This window comes from Glandiceps talaboti, chromosome 14 (genome assembly GCF_964340395.1).
Source record: "Glandiceps talaboti chromosome 14, keGlaTala1.1, whole genome shotgun sequence".
Classification (NCBI taxonomy): domain Eukaryota; kingdom Metazoa; phylum Hemichordata; class Enteropneusta; family Spengelidae; genus Glandiceps; species Glandiceps talaboti.
The window spans coordinates 22086785-22103386 of record NC_135562.1 but is presented as its reverse complement, the minus strand read 5'-3'; the positions used below and the strand labels follow the sequence as shown (position 1 = coordinate 22103386).

Below are 16602 nucleotides of genomic sequence, written 5' to 3'. Positions count from 1 at the left end.
CCTCTAACAATAGCAAAATTTTGTTGTTGTGAGTCAAAATGATAAAAACTGGGATTTCTTGTGAGTCACCACATAGTAAGAGATAGGGGAACACCAAAGTTTGGTGCGTCACTAGAAATTGTGTGCATCAGTGGTGCATCAAATTGGCTTAGAGGGCACACTGGTGCCTGCAATATGCATGAAATGCGTGACTTTCATAATTGACCCTAAAGGTAAAGGACAACTTTCAAGGTCTTTAAACAAAGCCTGTACATGATAATACGGGGGTAGACACTTGAATGGAGTCTCTATCTATAATAGTGTTTTGGTTATCTAGGAAATATTGATTTTAACCCAAAATATGACTGCCATTCAGTAAAGAGTGCCATGATCACAAAGAGTAATGTTTGCGTATATTACTCTGGTAAGTTTTGAGTCACACAGTAAATATTGACTTGAACTACAAATATGGCCACCATTTGGTCAAATTTGCTCTTGTCATAAAACAAACTGATGCGCATATGTCCCATATAATTTGCATTTCTGTGCCTGTTTTGATTAAAATTGGATACTGGATGTCAGAAAATTTATGTATTATGGACTGACACATGCACACATGGAGCCCACTATCATAGCCCCCCCCCCCCCCCCCCCCCCCCCCCCCGATCAAAAATTGCACGGGTAGTTTTCATGTCACTGTGACTCATACTTAATAGATAACATGAATGTACAACTGCTAGTATCTGTTTGTACACATTCCTACTATGTACAAGCATGGTTAAGTGATTGTCTGTTTTAGTGTACTTGTCAGTTCATGATTCTATCAGCGACTGAATTAATACTATTACATGTATACCCTTATTTGGACTTCATAGAATGTCCCTGCTTAGCACTATCCCATACTATAGAACTCCTTATTTGAACTTCATAGAATGTCCCTGCCTAGTACTATCCCATACTATAGAACTCCTTGAATGACACATGTAATAAAGTAAGGCATTTGAACTATTTATAAGTAAACAAATATAAATTTGCATACTGTTATTCTCTGATTGCAATATGCTGTGCACCAGTCATTCATGCCTTTTTTGCTACGTTTCATCTAAAACAAAGTCGTCGCCTCACTCCTTAGCACTGAATAGGATGCGTACTGATAGGAACTGTGAGTGCCGGAGGCACAAACACTCGCTGTTCACTCAGTATGCGGTTATAGTATTGCTCCGGTTCGGAGTGAGGCAACGACTTTAGTTTTACATAAAACATAGCAAAAATGGCATGAACGACTGTCGACAGTCTACAGCTGTTGGGGCTGGGATGAGGAAAATTTCTTTAAGCTCAAAGGAAAAGTCCAGCAGTGTTTTATTTCTCATTTTTATTGGTATTACTCACATTTATAATTATTAACTTCTCAAATTTTTTTCTCGAAAAGTTGTGCATTCCTAATTTACAGAAATTTGAAGTAATGAAAATCTATCAAATTCAGCTCTTCAAAACTTGACAGTGTTCCACCATATTATTGGTGTGTGGGGGTTCAAACCCCTGTCATAATTCTGATAGGGAATCCCTACACCCTACAGGTCAGTTCAGAGGTGACTTTGGAAATCACAACCAGGCTGTCCTGTCAGTATTCACATCGTGGTGAAAAGTTTTGATTCAACCTCACTTGAAATTTTGTGAATCACAATGTACATGTATGTACCAACAAGAGCATCATCAGCTAAGCTGCCTAACGGTTATCACATACACTGGTACCATTTATCCCTTGATGGACACTAAAGGGTATGTTCATCACAGTAATGCAACGATATACATTGGACAAAACTTCATATCATGCTAAATATTATTAAAGTGTAAGTAAATAGGTTTCCAAAGTTTCCAACTTTTTACCTGCAAATGACGTACTTTTCATAGTTGATTAAAGATGTGTGTGACATTTTTGACAAAAGTACGATATTAATTACGAAAAATTGATTTTTTTGGAAAAATTCCGGAAATTGCTGAATTGTCGACAGACTAAATAATACTGACCAGTAAGTTATGATAATAAAAAGTAGATATTTAAATTAGCACATGAAGGAAAAAATTGGGTCGAACTTTCGAAAGTAGTTGTCCCATTGAGATCATAACACCTTAACAGTAGTACAATTTAATAGTAGGGTTATATTGACTTACTGACTACCTGACTACACAGTGTGTGTACGTACGCTAACTGTGCTTGAACCGCCATTCATATATTTCATGAGAACGACTATGTAATTGAAGGTCTGATCGGTTGTCAATCTTTAAAGGCTTTTGTGAAATCATCATTAAATCATCAGAAAATAAGCACATTGTCACACCACTTTAGACAACATTTCCTGACGAGAAACTATTTTTTCCTTTTTAGTGGCCTACAAAAATATGCCAATAACTTAATAAAACTAAAAGCTACATTAGTAATATTTTCAGGACAGGTGCGCTTTGGTATCGCAAATGTGTGTACCAAGGTATAATGAATTTAAAGCGTGCATTCTTGAGATATAGCCTAATTCCCGAAAACCATTAATTACGTAAATTGCTCATTAATATTCACAGGATTTTTACCAAAACCTAATTAAGTCTTGCCATTACCCTACAAAATATGTCTTCAAAATTTCGACTTCCACCCACTAAATACATCTCTTCCTTACGGAAGAAAAAAATGGACGCCGCGATTGTGTTCCGACAGTGACGCATTTTTCTGAAGACTCTCGAAGCAAAATGCTCATCGCAGATTTAAAAAAAAAATCAATTTTTAACTATTAGTATAGGCAAAAAGTCGGAAACTTTGGAAACCTATTTACATACACTTTAAATACTTTATAATAACATTTTTTTCATAAGTAAAGTTGAACAATGTGAGTAATTGACAATTAAAATTTATAATAACAACTGACTAGACCTTTCCTTTAAAATGCATGATTGTGTCGATGTTCATAAGTGACCTTAATTTACATACAAGTGTATATAGATCATATGGTAGATTTGATTGTATGCAAGTATGAATGTGAGTACAGTTAACTTATCATTTGTTATGTATACATCATTTCTGCCATTGGAGACATTTTCTTAGGGATGTAAACTAAGTTGTCAAAATATCCTGCTAGATCTTCCATACTTGTATCATCCACATATCTAGCCTCTTGAGAGCAACTTCCACTACTCCACCCATCTACTTGTCTTTGAGAGACCTTATCACAATTTTGTCCACCCTGACTTTCTGGTTTATGACATTCTCTGTATCCAGTAAATGTATATTTGGGCATTTTAACTTGTGTTCTATACTTTGCAGTCAAATCACTGCCTTCAGAGCAACGTTTTTTAGTTCTATGACTATCATCAGATTTGTCCCTACCCGTGGCAAGTTTAGAAAACGTTTCTAAGTTCTGACTGTGTTCCTTCCCAAAATGTTCAACATCATATTTTTTGCTCAGAGAAGTATCATTCAAAGCTGCTTCTTCCTGTAATCTGTCTTCCTGTATTGTAGGTAGTTGATGAAACCTACCACTATCAAGGTTTCTCTCTTGTTTATCTTTAACTTCTTGCCTATTCAGTTTAGATTCTCGAATGAGTGCACACCGTCGTTGTGTTCTGGATATCCTGCTGGTAAACTTGACGCTGTTTTGATTAATTTCCTGATTAGAAGACTCTGTATTAATGCCACAGTCCTCAGATGAAAACTCTAGTTTGCTGACATTCATAAACCGACATCTGCCATATGAACGGGATTGAGGTTTACACAGCCTTTGCCAAGTCAGTGACTTCCAATAGCCCGTCTTCTTCGATAACAAGGATCTTTCATTGACAGGTTTACGTGGCAGTGATCTACAATATTTAGGCAATCTGAGGAGGTTACTTCTGTTGATAAAAAGAACAATTGTGTGAGCAGTCATTGATATATACAAATAACTCATAAAATGTTTAAATAGTATACAGTACTGGTGTTATAGCACAACTAGAGTTTGGGCAATGATTGATGATGTCATTTTTCAGAGGGTTCACTTTTTGAAAGGTTATCCACTATGCTTTAATATCAATTCTCATTATAGGTTTTACTGTGCACTGCCTGAAAGCGAGTCAAGTGCTGTGCATGGCCCTGTACATGTAGGTCAAGTGAGTCAAATGCTGTGCACGGCCCTGTACATGTAGGTCAAGTGAGTCAAATGCTGTGCACGGCCCTGTAGGTCAAGCTAGGTAAACAAAATGTACATGTACACGTAAAGGGTTGTGCACAGTTTTGTGTTTTCTTTTGTCATGTCTTGATAAATTTACACTTTCAAGTGATGATGTACATGTACATGTATATATGAATATCTCTGGAGGTACTCACCACCACGACGTACGTATGCATTTTTGTGTTTGTTTTGAAATAGTTCAGGTGGTACTGTACACATTCGGGATAACTCGTAGAAGCACATGTATGTGAATTTATTAACTGTTTTCTGAGATGAGACATTGGATTTGGAAATACAAGTTTAATCAATCATAAAACAGTTATAACCAATACTTTAGAAGAACACAGAAGGAAAATAACGGGAACATCAATGACATTTCTACCAAACTTGAGATCACACGTACATGTAGCTAGCTACCTAGTTTACAATGTACCATGAGTCCATCTATCTAACAATTTTTGTGTTTTCAAATTTACATAATGATCAACCAAATGCCGACACTAGTGAGAAACTGTACATCTAGTACTTTGTACAAATGATACATGTAAGTTAGTTCGTACCCATGAATATCAGTTTACAATTTCAATTACAAACTGTCACTGTGTAATGGTGTTCAGATGGTGTTGGAACAGGTCCCTCAAAATATAATTTTCTCGTGCCATAATTTTTGAGATCTTTATATGGAAATACAATGTATGTGTTTCACCCAGAATGGGTGTCTTGGTGTACGTACACACTGGAAAAAAAATGTAGTAGAAACACTGTCACTTGGAAAAAAATATAACAAGGGACCACAAGCTACTCTTTGGATTAAACAAGACCTACATGTAACCAATATGTGTAAACAACTGCTTATACTTGTATGTTGATAAACTGCCTGGAACAGATTTATCAAATGCTCCTCCCAGATAAACAAACCTATTCCTTTGCACATGCGCAAACCTACTTCTGTAGTGTGGGCACCTAGCCTGGTTGCACCTTGGACTTTAACTTACATGTATCTGTGCCAGTGTCCTTGCTGGTTATTTACAAATATATCTCTACAGTACATCAATTGTCAATCAAAGTGTTAACTTACCTATGCCAGTGTCCTTGCTGATTATTTACAAATATATCTCTACAGTACATCAATTGTCAATCAAAGTGTTAACTTACCTATGCCAGTGTCCTTGCTGATTATTTACAAATATATCTCTACAGTACATCAATTGTCAATCAAAGTGTTAACTTACCTATGCCAGTGTCCTTGCTGATTATTTACAAATATATCTCTACAGTACATCAATTGTCAATCAAAGTGTTAACTTACCTATGCCAGTGTCCTTGCTGGTTATATACAAATATATCTCTACAGTACATCAATTGTCAATCAAAGTGTTAACTTACCTATGCCAGTGTCCTTGCTGGTTATTTACAAATATATCTCTACAGTACATCAATTGTCAATCAAAGTGTTAACTTACCTATGCCAGTGTCCTTGCTGGTTATTTACCTTCTTTTTTCTATTGACATCTTTGATTTCTTTCCTGTAACATGAATAACAAATTAATCAATCTATTAATCAATCAATCAATCACTTATCATTACATTCCATAAATGTCATAATACCAAAAGTACGGTAGACATTCACAATGTGACATTAGTAGTATTATGTAGGATTTGCCAAATGTCACCACACTAAGAACTGCATATCAAAACATTCCCTTCACATCCCATGTGTGGCAATGAAGTACATTACATATATATTAACAGAAGTGGACTATAAACATTTCAGTTTTGCTGTGGTCGAGTACATGTACACAGTGTAAGCTCCCATACATTCTTTAGATTTGTAAGTTGTAATAGTGAACTTACATTTAGTCTAGTTCCTGATGACTGTGTTCCAATTTTATACTACAAATGTATGTTATCTTCACACATTGCATCTAGTCAATGTCGTTACTCTCGTACAGAATTCTGTGCTCCCCCTACAGTGTTCATATAAATGTGATGACGTTGTATCCCAATTTGATTTTAGTTTCAACAAACTGTAGGTGGAGTTAGGTTTTTACTTAGACAACTGGTTGTCTAAGGTTTTTACGTTTTACATTCGGTTCCAAGATCATTTCACTACTTTGTTTCCTGTGGATCGTTCCAATGTTTTTTTTATATAAAAAACTAAACTAAACTAAACTAAAAGTAAAAGAAAAAACAATGCCTGAAAGTCAAGGGGAACGAAGGAAAGTGGCACTTGCTGATGTTGTGCATGGTCGAAAAACAACAACAACAACCCATCTCATTTTAGCAATCTACAGTTGGAAATTTTCTGTCTACCTCGGTATGGTTATTACTATATTGGGATGTGTTGGTAAAAGTTGTTTCCCCTCCAAGATCAACAAAACCAAACATTCTATGATGATGAGAGCGCTTCGAGCATGTTATTCCAGTGAAAATATGAACAACTTGTTCTTACGTGCTAAATGCAATAGTCTAAACACTGCAGCTGTTCCAAATAAATATTAATGAGCGATGTCAACAGTCTGTCAATTTGTGATGACTTACTACTGACATGCACTGTTTGTGCTTCACCCACCATGACGTTTAACTACATTTAAGGCCTTGAGTAATGACACTGACTAGATATAATGTGTGAAGATAATGTAAGTAGTGTAAAATTGGAACATGGTCACCAGGAACTAGAATATTTTCTATAAATCTACCATTTTCTACCTGTAATTTCCAGACAAATGTATTGAACCAGCTGGTATTGCATTGAGAGTCAAACTTGAGACCCAGAATAAAAGTCAAACTTGAGATAACTAAGACCCAGAATAAAAGTCAAACTTGAGACTATTAAGGCCCAGTACATGTAACAAAAGTAATGGAGGTAGGAGATGTACATGTAACAAAAGTAATGGAGTTAGGAGGTGTACATGTAACAAAAGTAATGGAGTTAGGAGGTGTACATGTAACAAAAGTAATGGAGTTAGGAGGTGTACATGTAACAAAAGTAATGGAGTTAGGAGGTGTACATGTAACAAAAGTAATGGAGTTAGGTGTACATGTAACAAAAGTAATGGAGTTAGGAGGTGTACATGTAAGGCTTGTTCAGCATTACAACAAGCAAGGAGCAAGCATTTACAAGGAACTTGTGATGGTGGGGGGGGGAGTAAACAAATGATTTGGATAATAACACTTGGCTCAGCATGTTGGGGGGGGGGGGCTTGGATGATTTCGGGGGGAAAAAAAGATGCCAAATGGATTTGCGTGAAAAAAAAAATCCGGATATGAGTGGGTGAAGGAAAAAAAAAGATGGACCACTGCTGCTAGAAATCTTCATACTATTGGATAGTTTATAAAAGAACTTAATCTAAATTGTTCTAGTCTCTTCAGTATGATTTTGTCAAAAGGGATGATATACTTCCTATTTCAGACACTACATGTATCGACACCACAACTCAAATTCAAGTTTCTATTACTAGGTACGACCTCCTAAAGTGCTCTAACACATCAGTAACTTTACTATACATGCAATATCAATGCCCCTATACCAATGTTACAGGCCCAGGGGGGGGGGGGGGGGGGGGGTTCTTGGACACAATCACCCCAGAGGCCACTCATTCATTAAACCAACAATAAGATTCACCAAAATTGGTAAAAAAACTTGAAAAGCTTCTAGGGGAGACCCCCTAGAACCCCCCATAAGAGGTAGACATGTCCAAGCCTCAAATCAAAGTTCTTCCCTCCACCTCTTACTGTCAAGATGCTATGAAACTTTATGTTTCAACCACGTGTAGTTGCTTTTTACAATTGTTAGAGCTGTCTTGTAAAGCTTGCAAATTATTGTCTGAAAGTGCTCTTCCCTCTACAGCTTACTGTCAGATGCTATGAAACTTTATTCAGGGGGGGTCAGTGACTTTTTGTTGGCCCAATGGAAAAAAATACTGACACCCCCCATCCCCCCAAGCTGGAGAAACTGACCGGCCTATCTGAATGTTTGAGCTCACCAATCAAGTTTCTGATTTGTATTTTCAGTGTGTCACCCCACCATGGCATAAAAACTGTCAACGATGTTTATTTAATTGAAAATCAAACATGTATGAAATATGTAGTTTTCTAAATGTAATCTGTGTGTGATAGAACAGCATCTTTTTACTTTCTGTATGCGAAAACCAAACAGAAAATTGTGGCAACAAATGTTGGTGTTCAACATTGACGTAAAAAAAAATTAAGATAACTCAAAGAAGCAAAGAAAAAAAAACGTTGCCAGCATAGGCGAAGGAGAAAAAAAATAATTCTCAGGCACTGGAGCAGGTGGAAAAAAAAATGGGAAATCAGGACATCTACCTGTCAATGGTGGTATTATTACCATGTGTACAAAACATGGTACTTACAATAGGAAATCAGGACATCTACCTGTCAATGGTGGTATTATTACCATGTGTACAAAACATGGAACTTACAATAGGAAATCAGGACATCTACCTGTCAATGGTGGTATTATTACCATGTGTACAAAACATGGAACTTACAATGGGAAATCAGGACATCTACCTGTCAATGGTGGTATTATTACCATGTGTACAAAACATGGTACTTACAATAGGAAATCAGGACATCTACCTGCCAATGGTGGTATTATTACCATGTGTACAAAACATGGAACTTACAATAGGAAATCAGGACATCTACCTGCCAATGGTGGTATTATTACCATGTGTACAAAACATGGAACTTACAATAGGAAATCAGGACATCTACCTGCCAATGGTGGTATTATTACCATGTGTACAAAACATGGAACTTACAATAGGAAATCAGGACATCTACCTGCCAATGGTGGTATTATTACCATGTGTACAAAACATGGAACTTACAATAGGAAATCAGGACATCTACCTGCCAATGGTGGTATTATTACCATGTGTACAAAACATGGAACTTACAATAGGAAATCAGGACATCTACCTGCCAATGGTGGTATTATTACCATGTGTACAAAACATGGAACTTACAATAGGAAATCAGGACATCTACCTGCCAATGGTGGTATTATTACCATGTGTACAAAACATGGAACTTACAATAGGAAATCAGGACATCTACCTGCCAATGGTGGTATTATTACCATGTGTACAAAACATGGAACTTACAATAGGAAATCAGGACATCTACCTGCCAATGGTGGTATTATTACCATGTGTACAAAACATGGAACTTACAATAGGAAATCAGGACATCTACCTGCCAATGGTGGTATTATTACCATGTGTACAAAACATGGAACTTACAATGGGAAATCAGGACATCTACCTGCCAATGGTGGTATTATTACCATGTGTACAAAACATGGAACTTACAATAGGAAATCAGGACATCTACCTGCCAATGGTGGTATTATTACCATGTGTACAAAACATGGAACTTACAATAGGAAATCAGGACATCTACCTGCCAATGGTGGTATTACCATGTGTACAAAACATGGAACTTACAATAGGAAATCAGGACATCTACCTGCCAATGGTAGTATTATTACCATGTGTACAAAACATGGAACTTACAATAGGAAATCAGGACATCTACCTGCCAATGGTGGTATTATTACCATGTGTACAAAACATGGAACTTACAATGGGAAATCAGGACATCTACCTGCCAATGGTGGTATTATTACCATGTGTACAAAACATGGAACTTACAATGGGAAATCAGGACATCTACCTGCCAATGGTGGTATTATTACCATGTGTACAAAACATGGAACTTACAATGGGAAATCAGGACATCTACCTGCCAATGGTGGTATTATTACCATGTGTACAAAACATGGAACTTACAATAGGAAATCAGGACATCTACCTGTCAATGGTGGTATTATTACCATGTGTACAAAACATGGAACTTACAATAGGAAATCAGGACATCTACCTGCCAATGGTGGTATTATTACCATGTGTACAAAACATGGAACTTACAATAGGAAATCAGGACATCTACCTGCCAATGGTGGTATTATTACCATGTGTACAAAACATGGAACTTACAATAGGAAATCAGGACATCTACCTGCCAATGGTGGTATTATTACCATGTGTACAAAACATGGAACTTACAATAGGAAATCAGGACATCTACCTGCCAATGGTAGTATTATTACCATGTGTACAAAACATGGAACTTACAATAGGAAATCAGGACATCTACCTGCCAATGGTGGTATTACCATGTGTACAAAACATGGAACTTACAATAGGAAATCAGGACATCTACCTGCCAATGGTGGTATTATTACCATGTGTACAAAACATGGAACTTACAATAGGAAATCAGGACATCTACCTGCCAATGGTGGTATTATTACCATGTGTACAAAACATGGAACTTACAATAGGAAATCAGGACATCTACCTGCCAATGGTGGTATTATTACCATGTGTACAAAACATGGAACTTACAATGGGAAATCAGGACATCTACCTGCCAATGGTGGTATTACCATGTGTACAAAACATGGAACTTACAATAGGAAATCAGGACATCTACCTGCCAATGGTGGTATTATTACCATGTGTACAAAACATGGAACTTACAATAGGAAATCAGGACATCTACCTGCCAATGGTGGTATTATTACCATGTGTACAAAACATGGAACTTACAATAGGAAATCAGGACATCTACCTGCCAATGGTGGTATTATTACCATGTGTACAAAACATGCAACTTACAATGGGAAATCAGGACATCTACCTGCCAATGGTGGTATTACCATGTGTACAAAACATGGAACTTACAATAGGAAATCAGGACATCTACCTGCCAATGGTGGTATTATTACCATGTGTACAAAACATGGAACTTACAATAGGAAATCAGGACATCTACCTGTCAATGGTGGTATTATTACCATGTGTACAAAACATGGAACTTACAATAGGAAATCAGGACATCTACCTGCCAATGGTGGTATTATTACCATGTGTACAAAACATGGAACTTACAATGGGAAATCAGGACATCTACCTGTCAATGGTGGTATTATTACCATGTGTACAAAACATGGAACTTACAATGGGAAATCAGGACATCTACCTGTCAATGGTGGTATTATTACCATGTGTACAAAACATGGAACTTACAATAGGAAATCAGGACATCTACCTGCCAATGGTGGTATTATTACCATGTGTACAAAACATGGAACTTACAATAGGAAATCAGGACATCTACCTGCCATAGAAGCCTGAAGTAAACCAAATTTTAAAGGGCAGGTTGTGATTTTCATTTGTTGATGGGTTAGATTAATGGAAACAAAATGAGTACATGTGTATTTTGATTCCGAAAAAGCTGTGTTAGGGGACCATGTTGCATGATGTTGACACTGAATCAATGAGTAACCAGCTTACTTGGAACTGTTATTATGAATTGAATTTTTTAATGTATTTAGGTAATAGAATATCTATCTCTATAGCGGTCTGAGGTAATATATATGATTTTCATAGACAATAAATTATTGACCCCACTCCCTGTCAAATGGCCCCACCTTTTTGCAACCAAGGGGCTTTTGTCCCCACTAGTTGGAAACCTTGGCAGAACACTGCATACATGTAAATATTATACAAAAAAACATGTACAGTCAAACCTGTAAACAGTGTAATATGTGGAGTCAATAGGCAAGTCACTAGCATGTACATTTGTACGGTTAGATTTACTCTGAGATCAGATGATACAAGCATTACATTACATTACCTACAAAAACCTTGATATTTTTGTTGCTACACTCTGTTGGAATACAACATTCTACAGTTATCATTATCAGCCATAATATACTCCTTAATTGGCATATTAATTTTACTAAACCACATGAAATGTATCTAGCTTGCATGCTTAAGAAGATATTGCCTAATTACTGAAAATGTGATTGTGCACACACATGAATTGTTCATTTGTTATGTACTACATGTAGTAACAACAAGCTATAATAGGACATGTCATACATGTACACTTAAACGTTTAGTTAATGTCAAATACAAGTACTACACTCTTCTGTGTCATCATCACTGACTAATGGGTTGATTCAGAAGGTAAAGTTCACAGTCAAATGTAAAGATACATGTCATTTGTAGCGTATTTATATCATATGCAGTGTTCTTCCCAGGATTTGTTGATAGGATATCGGGCCTTGATACATGAAAACCATCAGCATATGGCTGCCATTCAGTCAAAAAATTTACAAGCACCTAAATCAATGCACACCACATACATTGTATGTATTTCCCTTTTCTATTATCATGTGTCCAAGAATCACACACAAAATATGATGTGAATAAAAAAAAAGGCCTCTGGAAGGTTGGCTTGTGAAGTAGGGTACATTGTAAACATATGTACCATTTGTAGAGGGTGCATGGTGGTAGTCCACCTTCTGTTAATTTCACTAGATTTGTGGATAACCAAAGGTACCAACACAAACTAGTAATAAAAAATAGTGCAAATATTGCGTTGCCACACAACTTCATCTTCAGGGCAATGATAGATATATCATTTTTTGAAGATTTAAAGTTTTAATCAAAACAAAAATTGTCATACCTAATTTCCATCATAATAATCCAGCCATTCTATGTTGGAAGTGTACTTAATCAAAACAAGTATAGCAATATCCTAATCAAACTTTAAAATGATGTGTCTACAAGGTTTTGTACTTCTTTATTTTTTAAAATCAATTTGGAACCAAGTCATACCAATGTAACAGGTTTAATTTTCTTGGTTGTCTTATTGTACTATTTTAAACGCCAGCTCCATTGATGATACAGACTGATGACAAACGGACTGACAGATAAACAGACAGACACTTAGCATCCCTCACGCTCCTTCATTGGGAGTTACATATAAAAATAAAATGCTTACGTTTCTGGATCCACTTTGAGTCGTTTAAATAATGACTGTAGATCTGTATCTTCAATGTTTTCTTCTACCATTGCCATACTTTCATACTTGATTCATTTTAATAGCTAGAAAATAAGGTACATACATGTATGTAGTTGCTTTAGACACATCAGCTATAAAAGATGAACAACACATTTTGAAAACAATATCATGCTGTTTGTTTGTTAAAACATAGTGCAATGTGTACATTACAACATTTGTATCTAACCAGCAGACCATAAATGGTACCATTGTAAGTCTGATGTCATGTACAATGCAAACTAACACAGATGCAACAGGGCACTGTTTAAGTACCCTTCCTTTTCACACTACATGTACATGTATATACAGCCAGCTGCCGGAATTCTGACATCTCTTGTCCACTAGTCTGACTCAGATGAGTCATTGCTATCAGTGATTGGGAAGATCATGAGATCATGATCATGATTTGATTTGATTTATTAAAATAAAATTGAGAGATTTGTTAAATGGTCACAAGTGTAAAGGTAATTATCCATACATTTTTTGTAAATGGCAGCACAACTACAAAGAGCTTTGTATTGATTTTAGAAAAGTCCAGTCGGACCTGTAGAACCTGTCCCTATAGAACACTTTAATAGTAGACAGAGGAGTGAATGAATATATACTTGGGCATCAAGTTTGATAGTAAATTAAACTGGGCTGAGACAGTGTAGCAGCCAGAGGGTTTTTTTGGGTCATTTGACACACATTTTTTGAACCTGACCCACAATTTTGGAAGTGACGGGTCATAGATGACCCACACTAAAATTGTTATGCAAATATGTTTAGCAACATGACTACGCCTCTAGCAACATCGCATGTATTGCATAGATAACAATAGGGTTGGATAGGCAATTGCATAATCATTCAGCAAATATCTAGCATGTGGGTAAATATTTTTAAAAACTGTACAGTTGTGCTACAATGCCATTGGCTCTTTTTTATAATAATGTCCCAAAAAAATCAATGATGACACAGAAAAATGAAAGTTGGAACACTATGTCCCACTCTTTCAAAAGGCTGGCTGCATCACTGTTGAGAACACAAAGTTCATTTTTCAAACTAACACATCTCTGAACTGCCTTAAGAAACTAAGATCATTTGATGTCAGCTCTGACTTTTCATGAGTATTTTGAATGCAGTTGTTTGAAGTGCTATCACCTACATCTACATCTACATTTGTATGGTATAGTTTGCTGGGTAGGTGTAACTTGTTGCAACATGAAAAGTATGTATGTACATGTACATGTAGGTTATTGCTTAGAGATGAATGATTTTGTATACAGTTGTGCTACGACACTATTGCAGCTCATTGTGCTACGACACTATTTCAGGTTGCATGCAGTGTGCACCTGACTATGAAATCGTCTGTTACATTTGATGATTCTGTGAGTAGAATAGCAAACTTTCCCTTGAAATATCACGTAGTATCATGTGGTTTGTTGATCTATGTGAACTATATATACTATATTGAATTCGGGCAGATTCACACTTTGGAAAGTTATTTCCATGACAATAGAATAATAGTTACTTGAGGTTAAGTTCGGACAATGGGAGAGGACCTGTTGCCAATCTACATGTATTCTTACTTGTCTGTGGATTAGGCAAGACCTACATGTAATCGATACATGTGTGAACAACTGCTTATAACTTATAAGTTATATGTTGATAACTACATGTACCAAATGCTCCTCCTTAGCCTGGCTGGACCTTGGGCTTTAAATACATATATACATGTATATGCACTGTACGAAAAGTAAGCCCACGCGTCACTGTGCACAACGCAAATGCTCCAGTTAAATAACTGCAGTATATACCAATTACCAAAGAATTACACACCCACCGATCCAATGTTAGCAATCGAAAATGTACTCATTTTACATCTCTTTGAAGATACATGTAGCAGTCGGAGGTAAGATCACAAACAGTGTCGAAATCAGAACTTTTCCAGTTCCAACTGTAATTTCAAATGTCCCACCTTACAAATGTCGCCATATTTGACCAGGATGTCCACTAGGTCATCGTACATAAGGCAGAACCCTGAAATTACTGTTGAATGTGTGATTTTGGGATTTTTTCCCTCCAAAATGAGACTTTTGTAGCCATGGCGATGGAAATTAACTAAATAGTCAATTTATTGCTAATAATATTTAACCACAGGATGTGTTAATTCTTTAGTTACCAGCATTTCTGGTAAGCCAAGGTTTCACGAGTGGCTCTTGGCAGGACGGAGAAGGAAGGGACAACATACTCCGTATGCAAGCAGGACTAAATATTCACCACAATGAGTATGCATGACGTCATGCATGAACGTTTACGAACAAGAGAGCATTCGCTGTTTTTTCAATACTTTCACACACAAATTATATTTTTCACCCTGTGACGTACATTTTGAAATGCTTCGCTATTTAACATGGTATTAATATTATAAACTTGACTTTCTGTTGAAAGCCTAAATACAAATAATCGTACAAATTATTCATAATACACACACGTCTTTCGATTCGTACGAATTTGTATGTCGTATTTTTAATTGGTCACTTACGAATTACGATTGCAACAATGGAAGGGAGATGTCACCATTTACGAGTAACTTTATTCATATAGTATTAAACATGAATACGTACCGTAAGAGCTACTGTTTGTACCGTAGCTGAATTCACGCTCTCACTAGCACTGTCAAGATTAAATCGCTGCCCCAACAACGACTATATTGTAAACAATAAAATATTACGATCGAATCTCAAAATATACCGCTTATATCGAACAATCAACCACTCTAAAATCCTGACTGGTAGTTCTGTTTCTTACCAGAATTACATTAATATAGAAATCGACCACCTACCGTCAAAATATAGTGTTGAATTTTCAAAATTGCTGACTTCCGCGTATCAGCGTGGACGCCATTTTAAACTGGTAGCATGGCAAATTGATGACGTAATTCGAATATGTGTCGTTGGGGGCGCTATTGACATTCTAGTCAACCCATTTGTGCAGCTTGTGACCCGCAATAAATTTAAAGATACCCTATATACATGGGTGTACTGCATCCCCGTTACAATGCAATGTACTCTAGCCACGAAGATGCACTCCATCCTCGTTGCAATGTACTCCATCCCCGAGTAGCTTGTATTTTTACTAAAGTTCGATAATCAATATAATCAAAACTCAAAAATTCAATTTGGCCCCTTTTAGATCGTAATCTATACTCTCATTTGCATAAGGTTGACCATTCCGTGAACTGGGCAAAGTTACATTGCTCATTTCATGAATTGGACATTTCACGGATTGGGTGTAATACATATATATTGCGCTCTGCACTGTCTTAGCAGATTGATACTCACCGAGTTATATATATATATATATATATATATATATATATATATATATATATATATATATATATATATATAATTATATATATATATATATATATATATATATATATATATATATATATATATATATATATATATATATATATATATATATATATATATATATA

The 16602-nt window shown here is 36.2% G+C and overlaps 1 protein-coding gene across 1 annotated transcript; it reads right to left on the bottom strand.

Annotated features, from left to right (window-relative positions):
• Window positions 1-659: 659 nt before the first annotated feature.
• Window positions 660-16025, bottom strand: LOC144445988 (uncharacterized). The gene is made up of 4 exons (XM_078135651.1): window positions 15943-16025; window positions 13059-13162; window positions 5636-5698; window positions 660-3855 (listed from the first exon to the last, which is right to left on the bottom strand). Exons 2-4 carry the CDS (start codon window positions 13133-13135, stop codon window positions 3030-3032), a joined length of 966 nt encoding a protein of 321 aa, XP_077991777.1. The 5' UTR covers window positions 13136-13162; window positions 15943-16025; the 3' UTR covers window positions 660-3029.
• Between the last annotated feature and the right edge of the window lie 577 nt (window positions 16026-16602).

Excerpts from the sequence above, each read along its gene's own strand:
- LOC144445988 (XM_078135651.1), bottom strand. The coding sequence starts at position 13,135 with ATGGCAATGGTAGAAGAAAACATTGAAGATACAGATCTACAGTCATTA. Across the intron at positions 5,699-13,058 it reads CTCAAAGTGGATCCAGAAAC|GAAAGAAATCAAAGATGTCA; the intron begins GTAAGCATTTTA and ends TTCATGTTACAG. Across the intron at positions 3,856-5,635 it reads CAGCAAGGACACTGGCATAG|AAGTAACCTCCTCAGATTGC; the intron begins GTAAGTTAACAC and ends TTTTATCAACAG.